Raw genomic sequence first — 16,331 nt, 5'->3', positions numbered from 1 at the left:
CCTTTAACACAACATTATCTAATAAAATTAAACAAAATAGAACTGTAAAAAAACGTATTTACAACGACAAAAAAATAAATGATTTTAAACATCAACTATCATTAATGAAGATGCAAGTACTATTTATAATATATTCTTCGAAACATTCTACTTAGTATATGACGCGAACTTTCCAGTATGTGAAAAATTAATAAGTCATAAAACCTTTAACAGTCCTTGGATTACAAAAGGCTTAAAAAAATCTTAAAAAATAAAGCAAAAGTTGTATATAAAATATTTAAAGACTAAATCTTCCGCAAATGAAAAAATATATAAAAATTATAAAAATTTATTTGAAAAAATTCGTAAAAATCTAAAAAAATATTATTCTAATCTGATCAATAAATTTAAAAACAACTCAAAAAAGAAATAACAGGAAAATCAAAAAATCACTCAAGTTCTTTACCACAAACTATAAAATCTGAAGACGTGAATATATGTGAACCGAGCAAAATTGCATACATTTTTAACAAATTTTTTACTGAAATTAGAACCAATCTCTCTAAAAAAATTCCTATGACCGAGAGTTCGTTTGAAGACTACTTGTGTTCTATAAATAAATCTTATTATAACAATGAGTGTTCTTCTGAATTATCCCAGGACGAGCTTGATAGAGCCTTTAAATCTCTGAAATAAAAGTATTTGTGCTGATGAAGTAAGTTGTAACGTAGTCGTAGATTGTTATGAAAGTCTGAAAGATATTCTTTATAAAGTATTTAATGCATCTATAAAACAAGGGGTTTTCCCGGATCAATTAAAAATTGCGAAAGTTATACCAATTTACAAACAAGGCGACAAAACAAATATTAACAACAATCGCCCAATTTCGGTTCTATCAACTTTTTCAAAATTATTAGAAAGAATAATATATAAAGAATATTTAAATATTTCGACCAAAATAATATACTATATACCAAACAGTTTGGCTTTAAAAAAAATATTTCAACTAAGCACGCAATTATTTAATTTGTTAGGGAAATCTCAGAATCTTTCGAAAAAAAACAATATACCCTAGGAGTCTTTATTGATCTTTCGAAGGCTTTTGATACTGTTGACCATAAAATATTGCTTAAAAAGCTCGAATACTATGGAATTAATAACAATATGCTAAAATGGTTTCATAGTTACTTATCAAATAGAAAGCAATTTGTTACCTATAATGATGGCCTTCAAAGTGACTATATTGAAATAACCTGTGGTGTTCCACAAGGTTCTATTCTAGGTCCTCTTATGTTTTTAATTTATATTAATGATTTAAGTAAAGCAGCTAATCTTCGGAGTATTATGTTTGCTGATGATACGAATTTGTTCTTATCAAACAGTAATATTAATGAGCTGTTTTCTGATATGAATATAGAACTTAAATGCGTATTTGAGTGGTTTAAAAGTAACAAATTAACCTTAAACCTTGATAAAACAAAATATATTCTGTTTCACCCTATATCTAAAAAACGTTTTTTACCAACAACCATGCCAAAAATTCTTATTGATGAACTTGAAATAAAAAGGGAAACTTTTACAAGTTTTCTTGGCATTTATCTTGATGAGAATGTTACATGGAAACCGCATATTGACTACATTTGCACTAAAGTTTCTAAAAATATAGGAGTCCGCTATAAGTCAAGAAATTTTTTAAACAAAACCATTTTAATCCAACTCTATTACTCATTTATACATAGTCATATTAACTATGCAAACATTGCTTGGGGAAGTACAAGCAAAAGTAAGCTGCGTACTCTTTATCATCGTCAGAAACATGCAATACGCTTAGTTTGTTTTGAAAATCGACTTACGTATTCAAGGTTTTTATTTAAAAATATAAAAGTACTTAATATTTATGAAGTGAATGTATATAAAATATTATGTTTTATGTTTCCATTTAAAATCAATCCGTCATTACACATTTTTAAAGATTTTATTATTTTAAAAACAAAAAATAAGTATTCACTACGAAATGATAACTCACTCTATGAACCCTTTTGTCGAACAAAATTTAATCAGTTTTGTATAGCTTATCGTGCACCAAATCTCCGGAACAAAATCATTTTACCTAATTTTGATTTATCAATTACCTTCCCAGTCTTTAAAAAGAAATTAAAAGAATTCATTCTTTTTAATGACAATATTTTGAAATACTTTTAAAAATAAGAAATTTATATAAATACGCTCTTTGTTTTTGTATTTTGTCATTTTTATTTGTTTATATTTATTAATAGCTTAAAAGTTATATTCTATTATAAGGATTTATGGTTCTGGCGACAAGATCATTAGATCTATCAGATACCAAGTTTTTATTTAAACTTTCTTTTTGTTATTTTATTTTTTAATCTTATTAATGTGGTGATTATATTCTCTATTATAATTTATTAAAAGTATAAAAATTCCAATATTTGTAAATGTAAAACTTTATATTAGAAAAAAGAGGACAATTTATACATAAAAAATGTATGTATGTGTGTGTGTATATATATGCATGTGTGTAAGTGTGTGTATTTATATATGTGTTTACATACAAACAATTAAAAAAAAATAAAAAATAAAAAAAATTTATCAGACCTGAACACATTGGTCAAAACAGCAATTTCTTAGTATCTACGTCTTTATTGATTGTCAAGAACTTGAGACGATTTAAATGAAGAAGAAGAAGAAAAAGAAAAGAAGAAGAAGAAAAAAAAAATGAAGTATTATTTTATTAAAACTGAAAAACGAACATTACGATGAAAGGAGAAAAGATTAATAATTTCTTAAAAAACTGAAGATTTGGATGTTTAACAACTTAAAATAATTGTGAATTTGTACAAAATTATAAACGGATATAAAAACTCGAAAAACAAATTTCTTGGTAAAGACACACAAGTTCTGCAAGTAAACATTTTCACCACAAACAAGTTATAAAGATAAAAATGTAAGCTATGTTAACTATATAATGGAAATATAATAAATAAAAACTAAAAAAAAAAAAAAAAAAGTTCGATCACCAGATCGAACTTGGAACTTCTCGATTACGAGGCGAGCGCTATCACAACACTACAACTGTACTACCGTTGAATAACAACCAAGGCAGATATTATTCGATGATTTTAGCGGTTTTAATGTATGTACAGCACAATAATAATAAAATGTGACCTTAACTTAGTTTATTATTACTTACTTTGTGAATGTTTTAAATAAAAACGACATTAAAAAAACAACACACTTCATGGTACACAAAAACTTTATTTTGAAAATAAGATCAAAATATCCTTCAAAATATAAATAGCAAAATAAAATAACATGGCTTTTAAGTCCTTTTGAAAAAATTTAACTTGGTTGAAACTTGGGCATTTTTGGAAGAAATTCAACTTTTCCACATGGAATTACTAGCCTATATGGTATAGAAATATAGTATAATATAATAATATATATATATAGAAATATAGTATAGTATCATAAAATCGCAACGAATAAAAAAAAAATAGAAATACCTGCTTTTGCGCCAGAAATGAATGCATAATAAAAATACCTGCTTTTGTGCCAAAAATAAATGCATTGGTCAATATATGTCAATAAATTAATTTACAAAATAAACTCTAAATTTGTGCCAGAAAGATTTGAATTTTTAAATCATATAAATGTTAAAAATGCTGGCATGTTGATACCAGCCATGGTATCAACATGTCAGAATTGTCTATACTTTCACAATATTCTATAAAAAATTGATCAAATATCTCATTATAATCAAAAATTACATAGCCATATTTTTAAATACTACTTTTGGTGTAGTTATAATAGTAGCTATAGTTAACTGCAACTGCAACAAATGTATGTAAATAAAGAACTGACTTTAATAACTGTACATATTAACTATATCTTATATCGATAACCCTAGTTGATAAAATGAATAACTGATGACAGTAAGAAAAAAACAACTACAAAGTGAGCTAAACAAATCATCATGCCAATAACAAAATAAAGAACAAGCAATAGTTGACCTAAATTAGCCAATTGTATAACTTTAGACATCATAAGACACTTACAAAAATACAATAAGTAATGAACTTTTTAAATATCAACTAAAACATGAAAACATAAACAAACCAACAATAAAAAACATAAAAAATGTATTTATATATATTGATTGAATTTAAATATTCAAATAAGTAATAAAAACAAAAACAAAAACAGCAGAAATATTAGGATACTTTAAGGATCTCCAATCATTTATACTTTATATTATAAAGCATATTTTGGATCCTCATAAAACATTTACCTACTTTTAAAATAAATCAAATATCATGATATTATGTAAGATATTGTCATAAGCTATACTATATTATAAAGATAGGTTATACTATTTAATATCATAGGTTATACTATTTAATAATGAATATTGTCATAGGTTATAACATTCAGCAAATGTTATATTTCAATGAGGTATAACATATGACTGATTAATTTTATACTAATAGTATGATTTAAGGATCTCAAATCATTTATACCATATATTATTTATTTTATATTTATATCATTTATAGTATAAGTAAATAATACATGTATAATTATATTTAAGTATTTATATAATTATATATATACATAAATATATTATTATTATAATGTATATAGATATATATCTATATCATAATTATGTATATACATAAATATAACGTTAAATATAATATATATGTGTAGATATATATTTATATCATTTACTTATATAAATGGGTAAATCTGCAGTTAAGCGGCATAAAACAATTTTATTTTTACGCTTGTTGTGAGACTTGCTCAAAGTGGTGACTTTTTAATATAAACAAGGAATATTTTAATATACTTTTTATTTTTTTGTTACTTAATAGACTGTCTGCCCCAACCAAACCCTCAGTCAATGTTGCGGCACTTACTTGTAGCAGCAGGCTATAAGATAGTCGATATAGCAGCACTCCCTTGTAGTTAAAACAAATTCCTGGCATAATCAACAGTAAATAAATTAATAGACAATTATTTTGGGTAATTAAGTGGATCACATCTAAATGCCTTGTTTTAAATTTAACAGTTGCAGTTCAAAATCATGAAAAAGAAGCATGTAATACAGATGTCGAGAGGTCCATAAAGCGATGGCTATTGCAAGCTCCTGACAGAAATGGCGGTTGTGCAAAACGTACCGTAAAATTGTAAGCTAAAAATACTTGATGGTTTTTTTATTTGTTCTAACTTTTCTTTGATATTTTATATATTTTTCTTGAAATATGTTTTGATTGTTACAATTTTTTTTATTGTATTAGTCAAGCATTACATAGTATAAGATTTTATAGTTTATACTCATTTTTACAGTTTGTTTTATATTTTATTCCTTCGTTTACTTCACTTATTTTTATTTATTTATGGTTACAATTTTATACTTATTTTATGAGTTTGACCTGACATTCATTTTGCGTGAATGGGTTTAAATCATATGTAGATAAAACATTTTCTTTTAATTATGCCAATAAGTGTAGAATCATAATTGTTCTCATCATCATTATTATCATTTGTTCAGTTTTTTTTAAATTTTTACATACATAAAAAGCGATGTGATTGAGTTGGCTGTTAGAATTTAACTGAATAATGATGTTAGCTTAACAATGTAATCAAGAATGATGAAAACTGATAATGTAAAAAGGTAAAATAAAGATAACAAAATATTGTGAGTAAATTAGTTTTTTAATCTATAGATAAGTTATAATATATAAATATATTGCTACTTTTTAATGTAAGTTATGTGCTTTAAGGTCTATTTGTTATTAGAAATTAGGTGCAAAACTGTTTAAATGACTTTTAAATCACCTGGTACATTGTCAGGAAAAAAAGATTGCAGTGAAATCGGAGGTCGATTAGTATCAAGCACATGAAGACATTAGTATTAGCACATAAAGACATCAAATAGTAATGATGATCTTTCTTTATGCTTTTGCTTTATTCCTTTGCAAGTTAAACGCGTTTAATGTATTGAAATCTTTTATTGAAATACAGAATATTTATAGTTACATTTGTGTAGATCACAATGTGTTTATAGTTTTAAGATAATGGGAATATGTTTTTATAATTTTCATATGTAGTATTCATTGAGAGTATTTTTTCGAAAACAACGTAATTTTCGATTATTATGGAGGCAATGAGTTCTTATTTATTGGATAAGCAACGTAAGGTATTCTTTTTATTTTGCTGGGTATAACTATAAATAAACAACAACAATAGTTAAAAACATAAAACTACTCAGAAACAAAACGTTATAATTGAAAATTAAAAATTCGCCCAATAAGGATTTGTAGCCGCAACCCTGGCAGTCGCGCCTTAAAAGAAGAAGATTTAAACACCTATTACACTACATCGATATATTGATGGCGCGAAAAATTAAGTATAGAAACATTTTTCGCGTACGAGTAAGATTTCTATTATGTAAACCATATTTGTACGCGCGTACTTCGTTTTTATTTGTACGACTGATTAATTTATTCAATATTGGCGTGACGAAGGCAAAATGGTACCCTATTGCGATAAAGCATTTAATAATGTAATAATTATAATAGTAACAACGATAACAAAAATTATCAATATCTTATTAGTTATAAAAATAATTAGTTGTGAGAATTTAAAATAAAATGATAATATAAAGAATACTAATTTAAGAAAAATTAATAAAGAAAAATTATCCGTTGTTATAATTCAGCATAAACCAACTTTTTTTGATTTTAAAATTTTTTGGAGAGATTTAAACTGTATAAGGAGTGTGCATATGCTCTGATATTTAATGAATTTATAGCCAGAATTCGATGGTATTTAAAGCTTTTAGCTTATCGAAGATGGTAACGAGTATTTTTCTATGTTAAAAAATCAGTAAACAAAAGAAGAAGGATTTTATGTTGCTTATAAAAGTTTGCTTCTGTATAAGTCTTTATATTTGACAAGGATGTCTGAGATGAGATTCAAAAACGACATAATATATGTTAATTACACTGTAAAACTTTACCGTGAAAATCACGGTACTATACCGTTACCCATAAGTGCCGGTATCGTACCGTGATTATTTTACGGTAAAACACCGTGAATAAATCTCGGTAAAATGCCGTTATTTTACGGTAGAATACCGTGATTATTCTGTAATGAAACGGCGTGAATTACGGTATAGTACCGTGATTAATTTACAGAAATGCCTCGCTCATTTGTTGAAAATATTTTTTGTACAACTTGAATCAAAATATATTTTTACTATTTTCGAAAATGTTTCGCCTGTTTCATTTTGTCTTATTTTTTCATTTATTTCAATTGTATTTCAATTACATTTTTTTTAATTGTATCTTCGATTATAAATATCTATTAACATATATGTTTGTTTATATGCTAATGGCAACAAAAACACGTCATATTTTTAAAAATCTTTTCAGTTTTACATTACTTACATGTTATTAAATAGAAATAGTTACTCAGATAAATTAAATGAATATAAATAAATTCCAATAAAACGAAAATTTAAAATCTCTTACGTATCAATATGACGTTATATATACAGTTATATTCGGTAAGTAGGAGTTTAAGAATGTATTAAATTCAAAAATAAAACAAAATACATCATTGTAAAACTTTTGAAATTTACAAATAAATATAAATAACTACATAATAAATTGCTGTTTCAAAGTTATATTAAAAAGTTTAGCAACGTGGTAAATTCAAATATTATTAAATTTCGCAAACTTCTGCAGTATTGACAGCACAATTTGGTTATTGCTAAAGTCTTCTTCGTTCGCCTTGCTTTGCTCCCTTTTTCAGGATTGATGCCGAAAAATGCACTAGAACAGTCAATAATATATGTATAAGCAATTGACGTTTAAAAACATTCTCATCAATAAATATCATTAACATCAAATACTATGTAAACCTTAGGCAAATTAAACACATTTAATTAAACATATATAAGCATTATATACCGTTGACAAAATTCTAATATTGATGAAGCTTCTTTTGGATATGGTATATTGAAAATATAAAAACTCGCAAATAAACAACAAAATGACTTGATGAAATTGTTCATTCCATCAACTACAACAATGCAATCAATTACCAGCATGAATCGATTTGCTGTAAATAGCGAATTCCTTAAAAAAAGAATGCAAGTTGACCTAACAAAAATCTATTTTAAATATATATAAATAAAAATGATCAAGCTCATACCTTTTTTTTAAATTATTTTCAAAATCTTAAAACATATTAGAACTTGTAATTCAACATACCATAAACACATAGATAAGGAGAATTTGATCTTGGCACCAATTCTGTTTGATCCATTGTCTCCTAAACATATTTTTTTTACTACTAAATATCTTTTAGTAACTACATTGCATGTTATTATAAAATGAGTGAAACACAATTAATTGCTTGAAAATATGTATTGGATATATTTTAAATTAATGATTACTATCTTTAACATACATCCACAAACATAAAGAGTGCGTCAAGTTTTTCATTAAACAAACTAATCAAAGCCATTGGAAGACTGGGAGCCACAGGAAAATCTGACAAAGTTTCATGTTTTGCTTTATCTAAATTTTTTATCACCTTCTTTACTTTAAGGTCTGCTATTCCACAACTATGCAAAAATAAATATAACTTTTCATCATATAATGCTTTCATCAAAAGTTCACCAGCATTCACTCCACCCATCAAAACATCAAAGTGATGTAGCAAACCATCAACCTAAATAGAAAAAACCAATTTAAATATATATATATATATATATATATATATATATATATATATATATATATATATATATATATATATATATATATATATATATATATATATATATATATATACCAAAACTAAATAAAATAAACTTCTACAAAAATCTAATTAAATACTATAAAAAAATCTCTATTTAGTAGTAATATAAATTAATACATACTGGTTAATAATATAAGTTATATTATTTTTAAATAAAATTAATTTAATTTACTGTAAATAAATTGGGGAATTTTATCAACAAATCATTCAATAACATCTTTTCATTTATTTCAGTTCGTTGCAAATAGTATTCGAGTACTTCAGGACTGTTTGAAACACTGAGAACTGGTTCTCGGTTCAAGCAACCATAACTATCAGTTTTTCTTTTTATAACATCTACTGATAATTGTTCCTTTTGGGATTCCATATTTAAAACACTCATTAATGGTGGAACACGGTTTGGCCGCTGCAGATAGTCATAACAGTTTACTAGTTGTAACGTTAAACTGTCATGACCGCTACCAATCACTGTAGTACCATACTCATCTTTAAACGATTTAGGATATTTGGCAACCATAGAAGATGCAATTACATCTAAATATTTTTTTAATGGCTTTGGGCAAGCAGCAAGGACATCATTCATAATAATCCTTATAATTGCACACCGATGTGCTGTTAAAGGTCTTTCTCCAGCTGCTAATATATCTTGTACCTCTTTAGACATTTTGGCCCAAGGTAAAACAAATGTCAAATACCAATCAGCAGCACTTACATTTTTAATCTTCATTACTAGACAAAATTGACACAATATTTAAAATAAAGTAATTAAATATATAAAGAACACTAACTAAATATTTTTTCAATTACTATGTTTTATTAACAGCTTTTTTTAATAACTTACTCGAATTAGTTGAGTTATTTTTCACTTCAACTGTGGGCACCATTTGTATGCTGGATTGTGTGGCCACAATAAAATCTACAGAGTTTTGGGATTGTTCTGCATAAAAAGTTATTAATATTATAAATAAAAATATAAAAATGTATATGATAATAAAAATCATATTTATTTTGAGTATCATAATTTTTTTTTACCAAAGCTTTCCTTTGCACAAGATTCAAGGAGTTTGCGTTGATGGATGGGTTTTAGCAAAACCAAATCATCAACTTAAACCAGGTAGAGATCTGTTTCATTTTCAACACCTATTTCCCATAAATTTTCACAACCTGGTTTAAAACACATCCGTCAATATTTGGCAGTGTTCTTAAAATATTACTTTTAATAACCTTCATTATCTAAAAAAATAGATCATATGTGTATGTCATGACACAGAGTGCTTTAAGGAAATAAAAGAGCGATTGCAGTGCTTGTAAGATGGTAGTGGAAGATAGTCTATTAAAAAAGCAATCATTATACATCGAATCTCATTATTTTCTCCACAGACCTCATATATACCAAGCTCATGCACAAATTGTGCAAAAATAGGAAGTTCGTGATCCTTTGTAAAGTCAAAAATCAAGAATAACTCTTTTTTGTAATGGGTACCTTGATAGACAATATGGGTAGGAAATGTATCCGGCAGTTGTCCACATGTAGTTATAATTGCCTCAGAAATGGTAGAACTAAAATTTTCGAATGAAAATGAATTGACCCCATAAATTTTTGAACTTGGTATGCTTGAATTATTGTATGATTGCAACAACTGGTGTGTCTCTGTTAAGGTTTTACATACATGCTTGTAATTGTTAAAATTTCTGGCACATTTTTTAAAGTAAGAATGCTTTTGTTCAAACCTTAAAGTGAAAACTCGCATTAGAGGTCCGTAACGTAAAATTAGCTGTGGATAGTGGGACAAATAATGATGTTTTGGTAATAGTTTAGAAGAGAATAATTATCTACAAGAAAACAAATAACCATTTATTAAAACCTGCAGATAAGCAATATGTTGAATGTCAATTTTAGGTGAACATATAATCTCAACAATTTCTTTCAGTCTTAAATATAATAACCACACAGGATCTTCAAAATCTAGAATGTAAATTCCTATATAAAGGGGAAACAAACGCAAAAACACCCAGTTTTGAACTGCATGACCACTTAATTTTTCAGTACTCGAAGTTTTATTCATCTCACAAGGTTTATCCAAGACATCTCCTTCAAAATATTTCTGCATGTTAATTCTTCTGTTGATGTTGTTAAATGAAAACCATTGCTTACTAACAAAATATTTAACAAATAGATACATATCTCGTGAAGCAACGCCTTTGAAGATATCATGAGCTAAGCATGGTGGCAAACCTGTAGACACATGAAATCCACATAAACCATTAAATGGTGAATTAAATTTTATTTCTTCAAAATTGCTACCATTATTCTGAGCTGGTTGAAGCAGGCTATTTTTGTGGCTTGATTCTGTTCGATCTAGTCCACAGAATTGAGGGTTAAAATCAAACTCTGCACGTGTTGCTAAACAGTATCGATAAAAGTGTGAAACTGTGCTAAAATTTTCACAAAAGCCACCCATAGAATGTGATCCTAAATTATCCCCTAGTATGCATAGAAGTTTTGTTTTTATAGATAAACTTTCAGAAACAGAAACAGAACCAGATATTTCTGCCAATTCAGAAAATATTGGTGCAAATACTTTGCTGAGGCCAAAGTACTTTAAATCTGCATCTTTACACATAAGTACCAGCTGTAGCTGCTCCGATGCATATCTCTTGTGTGATGGAATATTAGCTAATGTTAAGTAAACTGCAAGTATTTTATGTTTTTTTCTTTCTGATTCAATTGGGTTGACAATTTCAAAAGAATCTTGATATAGAATAAGATATAAAATTTTATCATCAGACTTTGCAATATCTTGAAATAGGGATCCACTCAGTAAGTCTGAATACATACCAAAATTTTCCTCATGTTTTACCCAAAACCCAGGTTCATTGCTGTGTTTATTGTACATCATTTTTAACAAGTCCTTTATTGGAACATGATGAACAGTTCTAAATTTTTTATTGGCATCAAAACCTAAAGTAAATTCTATTGGAGATATGTAACTCATGTGTTTATGAAAATAAGCTTTCCTTTTTTTATTAGTACTTAAAGCGTACAAACTGTTCATCTTTATTTGTTCTGACAGCGATATCTGTGAAAATTCAGTTAAAATATTTTCACAGATATCGCTGCTTTGATTCGAGATTGCAGAAGTCAGACTTTGAACAGAGAATAGAGTACTCGAATTATTAACTACCATAAGTTCATCAAAAATAGATTGAACACAAGAAGCTGGAAATATATTTTTTACTTGCAATTTTAAAAAAAAAGGAAAGCTTGATCCTTCACATATTTTTCAGAAGAAATATCATCAATACAATCATGAAACTCTTAATTTTCATAGTGTTCTAAAGATCCACATGAAATGCTTTCTTGTTCAAGGGTGTTAACATCTTTATTGTTGTTTAAATTAGAAGAATTTTAGCTATGTACAACATACAGTGGCATGATGAAACTTGAATCCCATTGCTTGTGTCGTCTTGTTATATGAGATGCAAATGAATTTCGATTAGTGTAAGAACTTTTGCAATTCATGTAAGGACAATGAACGCGGTCAAATGAATCAAGATGCAATTTAAGATGTAAGATAAACTGAGATAGTCCAGCACATATTTTTTTACATAGTGCAATATCACATTTAAAACTTTGAAAAATGTTATTTATTTCTGTTGTTGGTTTATTTTCGATAATACTTTTATTATGTTCTTTTCTTATATGCAATTTGAAAGTTGAATACGTTTAGAAAATAATTCTGCAATTTTGAATGCAACAAGGAAATTTAATATTAGCTAAATTGCGATGGCTTTGATAATGAGTCATATAACTCAGCAAAGATTTCATTTTTTTGCCACAATGGTTGCATGCTTTTAAATCCAATTTAGACATTATCTTTTTTATAAACTATATATATATATATATATATATATATATATATATATATATATATATATATATATATATATATATATATATATATATATATGTTTATACATATATATATATATATATATATATATATATATATATATATATATATATATATATATATATATATATATATATTATATATATATATATATATATATATATATATATGGTAGTGTCACAGTTATTGGCACCTTAACGCTATTTTTGATAATATTTTCTGTACAAAAATCTCTCCAAATTTGGCACAATATTAGATAAATACCTTGTAAATGACCTGACGCATTTAATTTTTCTTTTGCGCAAAAAATCTAGTATATATTCACATTATAAGTAAGTTGATTCGTTGTCCCAAGTTGGCACTTTGACTCAATTATTGGCACGCGCGACTCAATTATTGGCATCAATTTGAATCCAGATCTAGAGAACCTAATGATCAATTTTTTTTTGTTTTTAAATTTTGTTTTTTGTTTGTAAAATAACTACAAGTATATTATATATTATAGTTATAGTATATTGAATACATATATATAATAAATGTTGTAATTTATCAACAAAAATCACAAAATTGAAGAGAATTTAAAGAAATAAAATTGTATATTTATTTAATTGCACTCTTGGCACACAAAAGGAAAGTTCTGTTTTTTAATAAGCTTTTTTATATTTGTCAGCTTTTTGTGCTCTTCAGATATACAGTTTAAGTGCACAGCACGATTACACGAATCACAGTTCAGCCACAACTTTGCTCTTATTTCCTCTTCATAATTTGCCTTGCACCCATAACAAATCCAATTTTCATCTTCAATAGATCCATTGACTTTATTTGTCAGCGTTTCTCTATGCTCTTGTGTAGATAAAGCATATACTAGACGTTTCTTTCGTTTATTTACAGGTTTATTTGATACAGGTACTTTAAGTACTTCTTTCAATACCAACATTGTTGCTTTACCTTGATCAAAGGAAACTTGAAAATTATCAGAAACTTCATCTATATCTGACCCAAAATCTATGAAATATTATTCAGAAAAAAAACTTTAAAAATATATAAAATAGTGAATGAATTGTTTCTTTATATAATTTATTCTTTTGTTGGCTAACCTATTAAGCTATTATCAAAGCTAGTAGAATTGATAGAAGCACATGAATTCGACTCTGAGTTTATAGAACTGTCTGTAATGACAGAAAAAGTAATCTCCATATATCTTTTTATAACCTCATAATAAAAATTATAATAATGTTACCTTGTGCTCCAGTTTCATTGATTTTGTTCTCAGAGTTCACCATTGGCTGATTGTTGAGAAATCCTGGAGTAACAGCAAAATCTATTACTGGTGAAGTTGCTGTAAAAAAAATCACTAAATTGTTCCCTTGAAACTTTAAATTTTATTTATTTTCAATACTTTATTTAAATGAAACTAAAATAGCAAAGAAATTTAAAAATATAAGAATATCTACCTGAGGTATAAGAAGTATTTGCTGGTAGTCTTACTTCTGCACCCATGTCTCTCCATATTTCATATAACCTGCACCAGTGTTGTGAACAGTTTGTAGTGTCTTTGTTCCAAATTTTAAATTGCTCTAGTTCAGCTTCTGACAAGTTTTTCTCTAGCCCTTCTAATGCCAGTTTTTTACCCACATCATATGTGAAAACAGGCTGTGGAGCTAGTTGATAAGTTGAAAGTAGCTTGTTCAAATTAACTCTATCTGGGTTAAATGGGTATAAATCACAGCACTCAAATGCTTTTTTCATAACTGGAGCAGTTATTTGAATAATAGCTTTCATTGCCATGGCAGGAAATTTTTCACTTGTAATGGCAGCTCCGGTGTGGCTCATTCTGTAAATCTGCACTTGACGTGCCCAGTAACCTTGAAGTGAGTTCATAACGCCAACATCAACAGGTTGCTGCACGTGTGTAGCATTTGGGTACAAGCAGTATAGTACAATACTTGTCTCTTCACAATACTTAGATGCACCATAGCTTAGGTGACTGGAATGGCCATCAACAAAAAGTACAACTTTTTGATTATTGTCTTTTATATTAAGCAAGCCTTTACCAAGCAAATACCTTTTAAACTCTTTCAAATAATACAGGAAAGTTTCCCCCTTCATCCATCCACTAGAGCTTCTCTGGACTATCATTCCAAGTGGAACACATTGCTGAAGACTTTTAGACTTTTAGTTTCTGTCTCTTTAAAATTACCATAGGAGGAGCCATTTCTCCTGCAGCCGAGAAATTGATTGCAACTGTGACATTTTCTTTTTCACTAGTAGTGCAAACCTGTTGCAGACATTCATGCTTTCTACCAATTAATTTACCTCTGTTTGAGTTTAGATAAAAAGCCGTTTCGTCTAAATTAAAAATACGATCTGGTGACTTAATCAAATGACTTAATTCCTTATCTTCAATGAACTTTTTAAAGTTGCTATACCATGCCAAAAGGGACTCTTTGGTGACACTGGACCTACCTAAAGAGTGATGCTCTGATGTTTTAGACTTCAAGTCAGGGTGCCTGTTTAGATATCTGTATGCCCAAGTTCTAGAAGGGATTCCATTTTTAAATATAGCAGGATGTGGGCTTTTATTTAATATTTCTGAAATTATTATTAATAAGTCATTTATTTTTAAAGGAAATCCTCTTCTTGCCATTTCAATAAGTTATTTCTCACATGCTTCTTCTATGTACAGTGGCAATGTAGGTGCTGGTCCCGGCCTACACATAAGGCTACTTGAGCCAGATAGTTTTGTTTGTAAAGTACTGCGAGGAACATTATACATTTTGGCAGCTGATTTGATAGACATATCTGATTTTTTAACTGAGTCTATCGCTCTCTGCATGCTACTATTGTCATACTGCTTTCTTTTAACTTGTCTCTTAGACTCGCTTGATTTTAGTATTTTAGACTGAAAAAGAAATTATAGAACTCAAAGTAACTCACAGAATTACTGTTAGTAATGACTTAAATGTAATTAATACCAATATTAAAAATATATGGTGCAACAAAAACCTAAAAAATATCGTATTTTAAGAGTTATGAACATATCCATTATTGTGCCAATATTTGAGTAGTTGCCACAATTATTGGCACCCAAATTCAAAAAACGAATAACACAAGAAGTTTTCATTGTAAAACAAAAATTATTTTCTTGACTTTTAGATAATATTCCGTATTACCTTTAGTGCCATTTTGAACTTCTGATTTTAATTAATAAACTATGGAATCAATAAAATGTTCTCGTCTTCTTCAGAAATGAAAACCGTATCGAGGTTAACGTTTTCGGCAAATTATTGCGTTTTTTTCTTACTTAAATAAAAATTTTTATAAAAAAATTGACAACCAACAAAAATTTTTTGCTCAAACAGAATACGATAGGTTACTCTGTTTATACAGTGATAATTTTTTACTTTTCAACTAGAAATAACTATATAATTTTTTGAAAAAAATGAAAAGTGCCAATAATTGAGTCATGCCAATAACTGTGACACTACCATATATATATATATATATATATATATATATATATATATATATATATATATATATATATATATATATATATATATATATATATATATATATATAAAT

The 16,331-nt window shown here is 27.2% G+C and overlaps 2 protein-coding genes across 6 annotated transcripts; both read right to left on the bottom strand.

The window, feature by feature from the left end:
• Nucleotides 1–7,575: 7,575 nt before the first annotated feature.
• LOC136091385 (uncharacterized) lies at nucleotides 7,576–12,723 on the bottom strand. 5 transcript variants are annotated; one of them, XM_065818874.1, is made up of 7 exons: nucleotides 9,865–12,723; nucleotides 9,674–9,769; nucleotides 9,005–9,561; nucleotides 8,479–8,742; nucleotides 8,280–8,340; nucleotides 7,977–8,144; nucleotides 7,576–7,838 (listed from the first exon to the last, which is right to left on the bottom strand). In XM_065818874.1, exons 2-6 carry the CDS (start codon nucleotides 9,714–9,716, stop codon nucleotides 8,107–8,109), a joined length of 963 nt encoding a protein of 320 aa, XP_065674946.1. In that variant the 5' UTR covers nucleotides 9,717–9,769; nucleotides 9,865–12,723; the 3' UTR covers nucleotides 7,576–7,838; nucleotides 7,977–8,106. The 5 variants fall into 5 exon arrangements, with proteins under 5 accessions (XP_065674946.1, XP_065674944.1, XP_065674945.1 ...); XM_065818872.1 differs by having other exon boundaries at nucleotides 9,674–12,714; XM_065818873.1 differs by having other exon boundaries at nucleotides 8,605–8,742; nucleotides 9,674–12,714.
• Nucleotides 12,724–12,923: 200 nt separating this feature from the next.
• Nucleotides 12,924–16,128, bottom strand: LOC136091386 (uncharacterized). The gene is made up of 4 exons (XM_065818875.1): nucleotides 15,920–16,128; nucleotides 14,201–15,648; nucleotides 13,987–14,085; nucleotides 12,924–13,751 (listed from the first exon to the last, which is right to left on the bottom strand). Exons 2-4 carry the CDS (start codon nucleotides 14,883–14,885, stop codon nucleotides 13,351–13,353), a joined length of 1,185 nt encoding a protein of 394 aa, XP_065674947.1. The 5' UTR covers nucleotides 14,886–15,648; nucleotides 15,920–16,128; the 3' UTR covers nucleotides 12,924–13,350.
• Between the last annotated feature and the right edge of the window lie 203 nt (nucleotides 16,129–16,331).

This window comes from Hydra vulgaris, chromosome 15, assembly GCF_038396675.1.
Source record: "Hydra vulgaris chromosome 15, alternate assembly HydraT2T_AEP".
NCBI lineage: Eukaryota > Metazoa > Cnidaria > Hydrozoa > Anthoathecata > Hydridae > Hydra > Hydra vulgaris.
Note: the sequence above shows the minus strand (reverse complement) of the source record. Positions and strands in the feature narration are given on the sequence as shown.